The 11,693-nt window shown below is 40.5% G+C and overlaps 1 protein-coding gene across 2 annotated transcripts in view; it reads left to right on the top strand.

Annotated features, from left to right (window-relative positions):
- The first annotated feature begins 307 nt into the window (after positions 1-307).
- LOC118799579 (filamin-B) overlaps positions 308-11,693 on the top strand; it is an 87,334-nt gene continuing 75,948 nt past the window's right edge. For both annotated transcript variants that reach the window (XM_036559532.1, XM_036559531.1), the window contains exon 1: positions 308-747. In XM_036559532.1, coding sequence (XP_036415425.1) covers positions 456-747 — 292 coding nt within the window. In that variant the 5' untranslated portion in view covers positions 308-455. The remainder of the gene's footprint in view (positions 748-11,693) is intronic.

Raw genomic sequence — 11,693 nt, 5'->3', positions numbered from 1 at the left:
TGAAGAACATTTGAAAATGGTCATATAAAATGAAAGTGGACCTCAGGGGAGAAAAATAACTCATAAGGTAAATGGAAACGGGTCTTTTACATTTCAGTTAATACCAGTACAAAATTGAAAATGAACATGAATTAATTACAGCCATAAGAACTCATTCCTACTAGGTTATACAGCAGTTTTTTCCTGCAACATCTTTACTGGTCCAATCAATAAACTTGGGTTTGACACAGCTTCCCATTCCTCAGCAACCGAACAGCGAAAAGTGGGCGTCTGGCTGATCAGCACCGCGCACGCGCGGACGCTCAAGGCTGCAAAAGACTGTGGCGTGCAGGAGAGAGCGCAGCTCACAAGCTCCTGAGGGAAGCGGGCGAACGCGCACGGCTTCAGAAAGAGAAGGAGAGAAAGAGAGAAAGGTAACCCGAAGAGAGACTTTAGAGAGTTTTCCGACAGCGAAAATGCCAGCCACAGAGAAAGACCTGGCCGACGACGCTCCATGGAAGAAAATCCAGCAGAACACATTCACTCGCTGGTGCAACGAGCACCTGAAGTGCGTGAACAAGCGGATAGCTGACCTGCAGCTCGACCTGAGCGATGGCCTCCGGCTCATAGCCCTGCTGGAGGTCCTGAGCCAGAAGAAAATGTACAGAAAGTACCACCCGCGGCCCACCTTTCGACAGATGAAGCTGGAGAACGTCTCGGTGGCTCTGGAGTTTTTGGACCGAGAGAACATTCGCCTGGTTTCCATAGGTAGGCTGGTCTGACACAGTTCTGTTGGTCACCTGATATTTCCCTCCACAGAGTCCCGTTTATACAGTTTTCATATTTAGAGCGACTCAAAATGTCCAGTTAAACGTTTTTTTCCCCTCAGAAGAGAAAACTCGACGAATTTGTCGGTAAAACCTGAGTTAACATGTAGCCTGTGTGCTTCAAATGCACCTGTCTCCTTAGCCTCGTTTCCACAGGTAGGCTATCCTGACCCGTTTCAGTGTTGTCACGTGACATTCCCCCACCTTAGATGCCCACCAAGTTCCTCGTGTGTCTTTTTGATATTTAGGACCACCTAAAATATCGAAATAAGCTTTTCTTCCTTTCAGAGAAGGTGGAGCTCTGCATATGCACTCTCAAAGAAAAGGGTTTAATGGTTCTTTAGTAAAGGGAATAATTCTATTTAGAACCATGGGTTCTGTATAGAACCATTTCATGCTTTCATGCGTTTTTTTATATAGCACAAAAGGATACTTCTGTTGTTACGGACATTGTGACAATAGAACCCTGTTTGTGCTATATAGAACCATATTTAACACATTCTCCATCAAACTGAAGGTCCGTTTCACCATGCAAAGAACCATTTCATGCTTAAATGGTTCTTAAAAAAAGTTCTTTGGTTCTGTATAGAACAAAAAGGGTTCTTGTATTGTTTCAGGCTTGACATTGTAACAATAGAAGAACCTTTTTTGTGCTGTATAGAACCACATGCAACACATTGTCCATCAATCTGAAGTTCCATTAAACCGTGCAGAGAACCACTTCATGCTTAAATGGTTCTTAAATGAGTCTTAAATGGTTCTTTGGTTCTATACAGCACAAAAGGGATCTTGTATAGTTACAGGATTCACATTGTAACAGTTAGAGAACCCTTTTTGTGCTATATAGAACCATATAAAACAAATTCTCTATCAATCTCAAGATGCTTAAGTGGTTCTTAAATGGTTCTTTGGTTCTACACAGCACAAAAAGAACACGTTCACTTGCTGGTGCAACGAGCACCTGAAGTGCGTGAACAAGCGGATAGCTGACCTGCAGCTCGACCTGAGCGAGGCTTGACATTGTAACAATAGAAGAACCCTTTTTGTTCTATGTAGAATCATATACAACGCATTCTCCATCAATCTGAAGATTTTACCATGCAAAGAACTGTTTAAGCTTAAAATGGAACTCATGGTTCTAAATAGAACCATTTCCTTTTACTAAAAAAACTTTTGAAGAATCATATTTAAGAGTGTTTATTTTAGTTTTGTAGGCTTGTTTGTTAACTTGGCTTCTTTCAAATGCACTTGTTGCCAAAGCTGGTTCATTCATTAGCCTCATAGCCTCATTCATTAGCAGCTCCATGCTTTGAAAGCCCCAGATAAGCAGAGAAGCTCCTGGTAAGTTATGCAATGCTTATGCGAATTAAACCACGTTTTTAAGTCATATATCCTGGAAGTAAGTGTTTTGAAAAAAGCTCGTTAGGTTCCCAGGTGGGCAGTTGGTATAACCCCCCCCCCTCAAAAAAAAGGGGTTCTTCTGAGGTTCTTTTTCAAAGGATGCACGTTTGTTATGGGAGCACAATGACTCAAAGAAACAGCTCTTTGCTTGGTTAGATGGTTCTTCTGTATGGTAGAAAATCTGCGGTGAATCGTTCTTTAAAGAACTGTTAAATAGTTCCACTACTGTTAGAAGTCAAAGAACCTTTTTTGGGCCTATATAGAACCCTTTTTGCTAGGTTTACTATACTTTTCCAGCACCAACCCAGAGAGATGAAGGTGCCACAAGTTTCACTAATTTTAGTGGGTTTGTGGGGGGTTTTTTCTACTAACCCCAGTTTCTTTATCTTCAGTTCTGAAGTTTTTCTCATGTCATGTTGCAACACAAAAGAATGTCTGTAGCACTAAAATGTGCAGAGCAGGATCAGGTTTGATAGATAATGTAGATTCTCCTTTATCTCACTGATTGTACTCGTTTTAGGTCTCAACCTTTGGTACCGTCTCCAGCCTATACTTGTAAACTCTTTGGCTTTGTGCGTTTTTTATTTGGACACGCTTATCGACCGTTCATCAGGCCTGAGGCCTTTCTGTGGTGAAGCAGAGGAAAGTGTGGAACTGCATTGGTAGTTGAGTTTTGAAAAAAACCAAAACTCTCCCAGCTTGGTACACTGATGTACGTTGACATCATATTGGCAGCACTGCTTACTTTTTTTTTAGGTTTTATGGTGTTGCTATGTGTTCGTCATTGTCTGCTTTCTAATATAGAGATTGCACAACATCAGAAAGCAAGACCAGATCTGTGAAACATTGTCTATACCTGTGATGATTCAGTCATGTTATGAAGAGGTTGCTTATCTCAGTAGGCTCAGCCTAACCCCAGTCATCATAGTATAATTAAGTTACTGCCTTTGTTTGGTAATTATTCTGACGAGGAAAACATAGCCAAACTTTGTCATGGCAACCCTGTAATGATGGCCTGGTGCATGTGGTGCTTCTGGATGGGAATGTTTAGGACTTTTTAACGGTTTTGTTGCTAATAAAATTTAAATGAATAAATGGTTGCAGCAGACATCTGAGAGGAAAAACTCATTTGGATCCTGTGTTTTGTGTTTTATTAGTGTATTCGTGTTATCAACATGCTTCTGTTTTTGATTCAAGTGTTTTGTGAGTTTGTTTTCTTTCTCTTTTTAATGAGTGCTGCCAACACCTTACCTGTTTTAGTAGGTGAGCTCAGTTGTGTGACTGTTTAACTGGATGGATGGATGGAAATTCCCTCCTCGTTTTTAGAGGCTGGCATGCTTTATCATGCCAGTGATTACCCAGCTACACATCCTTTTATAAAAATTCATTCCAGGCATAATTTAGATATCGACAGTGAGTGAAGTTAGATGAGCAGTATCAGTGTGCGTTTCTAACAGAGGGAAGAGGTGAATAACGCTGCTGCCTCATGTTTTAGACTGCTAGTGTTACTGTTTTAGAGTGTTAGAATGAGTTGCAAATTTTTTTAACCTATAACAATTAATTGTTAACCGACGAGCCCAAAAAAGGATGCGACCCATCCAAATATCAATTATAAAACAGAAACTTTTAGATCTAAAAGCTGATTGGCTGAGCTGGGTTCAGAGCTTTTATGATATATGCACACTTATGGGCGCTGTGTACGTTTAATAAATTGATCATTTACATCCCTCCACTACTTTCATATACCAAGCAACAACCTCCAACAACTACCTCAGTTCATTTTGTGAATGTTCCCTCAGCAACTTAAGTTGATGACAGAGATCACTTTTAAGCTCTCACAGACTTTCTGTTCCCACTTCTGTCATGTCCATAGACAGGTATTTGGTTGGGTCAGATGCTTGTTGGGCACGTTGCATGGATTCCCTTAAATTGTGAGAATCTGTGTCTGATTAATTAATGTTTGATTCCTCTAGTTTACTGCCCTGCCATTTGGTGTTCAATGGTCCTTTCATACAGTAGTGCTGGGTTTAAGCTCAGTTTACTCCACCGTTCCTATCACACCTGTTTACTCAGGAAGTGGATCGATGGGTCCCATAGGTTAGAATTTACACAGATACATCCTGAACGATAGCGACTTCCTGTCCAGAGGCTGCCCACGGGTTGTCTTTATTGGTTCCAAATGATAAATATAGACTGGTGCTTTGAAATGTGACTAAATGACCGGATCAATACATGCGCTCTCCACCCAACCCATTGTTTTGCATCTTGAGTGAAATGTGTGGCATTTGCGCTTGGACAAAAGGTCACATCCGGCATATGGACTGAGAGCAACGTGCTTTCCCCCTAAACGTGGACAAGGTGGTCTGTAGAGAGAGGCCATGTTCGTTTGCGTTCTGGAGATTACTTTCCTGATTCTGTGTAAACACAGTTCTGAAAATGGTCACCAATAAAAACTTGTAAGGCTGCTTGCTTTTCTTGACCATTGAATAAATGTAAAGCTAGGCAGCTAACGCAAGTCGCTAAAATCGTAGAAGGCAAAAGTAAAGAGTTCTGTTTTTCATGCAAAAAAGCAAATTTGTCCTTTAAATGGTTTTCTGGCTATTGAAATACCTTTGACTTCTCAGCTTGAGGCTGAGAACCTCTACCTGACAAATGCTGGTAATAATAAAGTGCCTGCCTTGTTTTAAAACTTACTGGCTGTTCACGTTATATAATAGCCCTCAACATTGATGGTGCATGACTAGACACACTTTATTTACTCTTAAACATGTACTGCCAGCTTATACTTTGTTCCCACATCTCAGCAGTTTCACCACGATCCCACAAGTACGACTTGGCATGGTGGTGCTTTTATAACGTATCAGTCTTGTTCCAGCATGTATGAGTTTGATCACAATGTGGCCTTCAAGGATCTCAAAATAGCCCTAGTGGTCTCCTTGATGTTCTGAGGTTGGCTACTGCTGCCTCGCCTGATAACGGAGGCAGTTCCCTGACCATGACGGGAGGAAAAGGGGAAAAACAGAAGCAAATTGAACTGAAATAAGTGCTAACTGGCTCAGAATGCAGTGAATGCATTCTTTGCAGTTTGCACGATTGTGTTTTCTTCTGTGGCTGCTGATGTGAGTCAGTACTTGGAGAAATCAGGGGAGGACGTGTGGCTGTATGACATCACTTGGTGCTTTGTGTTAAAACGCTAAGTGTCTTTCCATCTGTTTTTCTGAGATGGTCACTTCAAAGTCAGTGCTCAGTCCACTGTGCTTGTTCAAAGACCGCAGGCCATTCATCAGTTGATTTTTTTTATTTATTAATTTTTCTTAATCGTTTTGCTGTTTTTTATTGCTCTGTCAACTATGTTTCCCCATTGAACGGGGAGCAGTATTGCGTATATACCTCTTCGGGGGCGTCTGTAATCAGCATGTCTGAAAACCAACCCTGCTCTTGGTAGCAGTTCATAAATCCCACCAACAGAGTGCACAGTGGCATGCCAAGCAGGAAGTGGTGAATTCATACAAGTCTACGTTTCCACTGTGACTAGCATCAAAAAGACCCCCCCCTTCCCCCCAAAATCCCAGACGAACAGCTCTGCAATGGCTTGTTAGTATGGCCTGACCTTGGAAGCTGTTGAAAGCCCCCGCTTGCATCCTCTGAGCTCACCCTAAACAAATATGCATCTCTAGAAGGAGCGGTCATGCTCATGGAATTCAGTGGTGTTTTAGGGCCTTTAATCACAATGAAAACCACAAGCCACCACAGGCCTCCCTCACAGATCCGAGCTTCACCAAGCGTTCAATAAATCAGGCTGTTCAGAACTTTAATCTCAGAAGAAAAGGCATTGAATACAGGGAGAGAGGAGGGCCGGAGTTCTGTGACTGATGCTTTCTCAGTTTGATGGTGACCACTTCCCATGAGTTTTGAGTTCTTTAGAAGGGTTTGGGTTAAGGTGGGAGTTTCCTGGGTGTTTAGACGTGTCATGTACTCCTCCTTTTACGTGAATGGGTCTAGAGTTTTGTCTGAGTAAGGATTTTTGTGGATGCTTTTGATAAATGTGCTCATAATGTGCAGCTAGACTTATTCCTAAAGTAAAAAACTGTATTAAATTATTTTTTATGCCACAAATACATTGTAGCTTACATTTTATTGTTAAGCCTCAAATCAGTAACCTTATTGTTTGCCCGTTTATATCACCTTTGTATATGTCTTTTGGGGCGGCAATCATCCTGCTGCTCTTATGACCTGAGCCAAGATCCATAGGCAGTTTAAAATGATTTACAAATAAGGTATAAAGATTTAGGCCCAATCCCATTTCTCATTTTTGCCCCTACACCCTTGTTTTCAAGTGTTGCCTTGCCCCTTAGAACTGAGTTACAAAGGGTAGTGATTGAAATCTTGCCCTATGAAATGGGACCCTCAAATAAAGAACAACATTACTTCATTAACAGGCTACTACCAGTGCTCTGTAGGCAACCCTGCCCTTTCTGCTCTGTAGGCGACCCTGCCAGTCTGCATTGATAGCAGAGGAAGGTAAAGTTCAGCTCCTCACTGCTGGGCTTTAGTTACATTTAGGGCATCATACGCCTTCAGAGAGTGGAGGAAGCACTAATTATTTATTATCACCCACCCTTAATTCCTGGATAGTATGAAACTGAAGTCAGCTATTTGCCAGCTTCTTGTTGGAATTTTCCAGTTCCACCTTAAATAGTGCAAAAGTTCTGATGCCTGAAGCACCAGAATGTAACTGCTGCACTATTTAAGGTGGAACAGCAAAATTAGAACAAGAAGCAGGCGAACAGCTGACTTCAGCTTCATATCATTGATATCATGCCTCTGAAAAACCTCAGTTTGGAGGGTCATGTATCCCTAACACTTCACCCCACCCCTCTATCTCAACAAAAATTGGGCCACCTTACCTCTAGACGTGAACATGCAAAATAGAGGGTAGGGCTAAATGGTAGGGGTGAGGGGTAAAATGGGATTGAGCCTTAGTGTCCCTCTGCTAAAGCAAGTAGACACTATAAAAGCTCTCACTGCCGTTAATTTGTGTAAATTAACCCGATTTAGTGTAGCATAAAACAGCAAGTTAAGTTTAAACTTGGGTTGTCATTAAACCACTTATTTGACAGCTGTTTGATTATCATGGAGTGCGATGGGAAACATTTTTAGAAGTGTTATCACTTTTATAATTGACCTTGTGTAGCTAAGCTGTCCAACTCGGTCATAACTTTCTGCCTCAGATCTTAAAAAAACTAAACTGAAGTTGTTTTTAAGATTTGCATAAGCCTAATGCTTATAATCTGTAAGAGTGTCCTCTCACTTATTAAGGTGCCCGTCTCCTTTACTGAATGGTAATCTTTCTTATGCAGCTCTGTGTGCGGAGGAGTGTTGGGCTTTTTCCCCGGGGTGTGACTGATGAGGTGGTTTTACGAGTTCCTCTCTGTTCCCATCGCTGTCTCCTCCTCGCGACCTCTAGTCAGAACAGAGTGGGATTGTAGCTCTTGTCAGCTGGCGGTTAGATGTGAGATATCATATCTCAGTGTTAAGTAAACTGTTGTGAGAATAGTAAGGGAGAGGTGGAGATGAGTGGCTGCTTAAACTGACTTCCTACATGTCCATCAATCAGCATAAGGCAGCAGTATTAAAGTGATGTTTCAGCCAAATTTGCACGATTGTCCCCTTTAACATAAATGCATTCGATCAGCTGAGACACGTTTGCTGTCTGGAGCTGTGAGGCTAAGCTTGTAAAGTGATAACACTTCTAAAAAGTTAGCACTGAGGAAACTGCATGCCTAAATAATCACATCACTTGCCTCAAAGAGTGTTAAGTTGTTAAGCAAGTCTGTTTGAGATTACTTATGTAGTTTCTGACACTGCATAACCTATTGTTATCTATAAAATAGACCCTCACTTTATTTTAGTGTTTTCCCCTGTCCTCCTCTTGCCCTCTTACTCCCCTCTTCACTGCTTTAGAAGGCCTGATCTCAGTGGATTAATCTTCGACTTGGTTGCCCCCAGGCCCCAGCAGAGCTGAGCTGTATTCCGTATGTCTCACAAAAACATTAACCTGGCTGTCCAGTGTTGTCTCAGTGAAATAAATGGGCTGTGTGGAGAATGACTCACATTAATGATGGTGGCTAGCTGTGGAGTGCATCTTATTAGTACTAAATGAGGTCATTGAATGTTTAAATAACGTTATATGCGACCTGTCAAATTTTAAAAAATGTGTGTTTTAAGGTTGCTAGTGGGCTGCGGTTGATACTAGGTAGAGTGTGTTCTTTTTGATAAAGCTAAGCAATTATATCATATATATATATATATATATATATATATATACCATACTAGTGTATTATGATAATATGTTTCAGTTTTAGCAATATATTTGATAGCTTTTCATGATATAATGCTCATTAAATAGTCTACCTTTCGCCAAGCGGCCTGGTTTGTATTTGTAGTTTGATTAACTAATATTTTGTGCACTTTATTCATGGCACTCGTGGTACTCATTAAAAGGTGGCTTCTGTCTGGTTAACGTTTCGAATGCTGCATTTTGGTGTTATTTTAAAGAAGGGTAATGAAACTATACAGTCCAATCTAAACAAACTATGTGAGGTTTGTAAGACATTCTTTTAGTAAAGAATAGCAGCATCCAGGAAGAAAATTTAATACTAATTTATAGCTTTTGGTAAATGTAATATTGCAAAATATCCAGAAAATATCACTTTGCTGAGTTTTCACTATTGCTCAGCAATGTTCTTTCAGTATTTGAATATATTAAATATATTATGGAATGACCATTTTGCTACCACTTCAGCCTCATGCTGTAAAGATTACGTAATGTCAAACTGAATGAGAACCAACTGTGCTTATATATGTTGACAGTTGAAATATGAAGCCTTCATTCATTCACTTCCAGAGTGCTTGATCAAAAGATTATATAAGCTGTTGAGAACATGCTACACTTTAGCCTGAGGATGTAGTCTGACTTGAAGAAATTCCACCAGTTCTTATCACACGTCCACTCATGGCCAGAGTTTGACTTTGATAAAAGGGTGTGTTGGAGCCAACTCCCTCTGACTGACTTGAGAAATTGGATGTGAATAAGAATACTCGGAGTGGTGGCAGTATGATTTATTGGAAGACTATATTAGTTTTCGTTTGATGCATTGAAGTGAAAGGTTGCTTTGCGGTTGTTGTGAAACGTGCTTTGACGGCGAGAGTCTCTTATCGCAGTTTGGGTGTGAACTTGATTTGCAAGATCTGTGAATGAAATGAAAAGGTGTTTTTAGACATGGAGCACCATCAGCGGTTAAGTGACTGATTTTCCTGTACAGTTTTCAACTCCTTTAGTAAATAGAACATGAGATTTCAGGGTGTGACTCGATTTGTCCTAAACTTCCAATTTGATCTCATTAGCTCCTTTTTAAAAAATAAAAAAAAAAGCGAAGAAAAATTAATTTATTTTGTTGTTGTGGTGTGTATATATATATATTTTTAAGTGCTAAGATCTGCTTTTCAACTCACATTATTGGACCTATTTTCTCTTTTGACCCAGATTTTGTACCTGAAACCAGTCTCTCAAAACTGGTCGTACTGGATCGTCATGTCTTTATTGGCAATGCTTATCCACTCATGCTTGTCCTATAGCAGGCATGTGCACACACAGGAAACTGTCTCTCTTTTTGTATTCATCCTGCCTCCTGGGGGCTTTTTTGAAGCAAAAGAACCATCATGTACAGGAATCACAAAGCTCTGGCATTCTCATTGAAGGAAACCCCATAAGACTACTTCAAAAGGTTGGAATCCACCATCTTTATCTTACTTATTCCGAAATGCTGTCCAGTATAATAGCCCTGGCTTCAAGACTAACTGGCCTGTTTGCCCCTGGTAGAATAATAAACCTATGAGTGACCAGCTGTGTGTGAGGCTTTATTTTAAAGGGGCATTCTGGCCTAAAACCAGCATGTAATTTGTAATTTGTCATGTTGTATTCTGTAGCGTAGCATTATATCCCTCAGACTCATTGGTTTGACAGAATTCATGAAAGTGTCCTTTTCAGTGTTCTCTCACTGTAACACCCCGTATATGTTACACAAATGAATGATACAACTGTTGTGGTAAACAAAAACATACCTGCTAGTGTAGCTACTGGCATAAAGGCTAATAAATGCAGACGTGACATTCGGCTTTTAGTAACATTAGCTATCTGGCTTCTTTTTAAGAGCCCAACTCTAAAGTATCTGCCCCAAAGCAGCTGTAGTTTTTCAAAAGTTCCTCCCACCTTCAAGATGCATCAGAAGAGGGATTGCATAGTTTCCTATAGCAAAACTTTCCAGTTTAAAGACAAGTAGGGATGTCAAAAATTTCAACAATGGTTAATTATTTTATTATTTTATTTTTTTAATTTTGAGCAGAGTGCCCCTGTACATGCACCCCTGTTCAGAGATGCAGCTAATCGTTTCTGTAGTTGATTAATCTATCATTTATTTGATTGACTTGTCAAATCGCTGTTTCTTAAGCCTTTTCCTCTCACTTTGCTCGTCACAGTATCACCATCATTCAAAACATCATCAGTACGAGAAACAGATGCTGCTATTGTTTACAATTGAATCTGTTTTGCCCCCTTACTTTGTGGTGTGTTGCACTTCCAGAATGTAGTAAACAGTGCATCAGATTTTTTTTTACCATAATCAACATAGTCAATGACCAGCCGACTTTGTTTATTAACCATTGTAGCCTTACTTTTTATCCGAGTCGTTTAAGCTCTACAGACACATGTTTTCCATCACTACTTCTCAGATCATTCCCATCATCTGTTTCTCAGTGCTTCTTCCACTATCAGGGACTCCTCCACATCCTCTTTGGACGTGTAGGTGGTGTTGGGGTCCAGCCTTTCCATTGTCTTAGTGAGAGAAGCATAACTGGGGCAGTCGGGCCACACCTGATTTGGCCATAAACCAGCCTCAGGAAAAGCCATGCAGGGCAGGACTGTAGGAAGGAAGTTCTTTCCCAGTGAAACCTGGAAAGGTGGAAATGCCTGAGCTAATGCACTAGACACTGGGAATGCTACGTATAGATGTGCATCAACATATGGAAAGTGTGTGAGCCCAAATTACAGCCACTGTTCTGGAAAATTAAGTGTTGGATTTGTATTTCAACAACACGAGCAACCTGGCATTTGTAAAGTTCAGCCTGTGCGTTTTGACGTCAGAGTGAAAAAGGAAACTCTCATATCTGCCTCCCCACCTTGAAATGTGACACAGTTTCAGTCACTACTGCTGTGCTTTTATTGCTTCTGTTTACCTCAGTCTAAATAGCACTTTGTACTGTATTGTCAGGCAGTACTTTGTACAGTCAAATCGCGCTAGGAATGTGACATGAAAATGTTCTTTGTATTAGGGATACACAATGACATAGGAATTATGTCAGTATTGGATGTTTGGATTTTAAGCAGCTACACTAATATTTGATTATATTTATTGTATTCTGGAATAG

Source organism: Colossoma macropomum, unplaced genomic scaffold (assembly GCF_904425465.1).
Source record: "Colossoma macropomum unplaced genomic scaffold, Colossoma_macropomum, whole genome shotgun sequence".
Taxonomy (NCBI): domain Eukaryota; kingdom Metazoa; phylum Chordata; class Actinopteri; order Characiformes; family Serrasalmidae; genus Colossoma; species Colossoma macropomum.
Note: the sequence above shows the minus strand (reverse complement) of the source record. Positions and strands in the feature narration are given on the sequence as shown.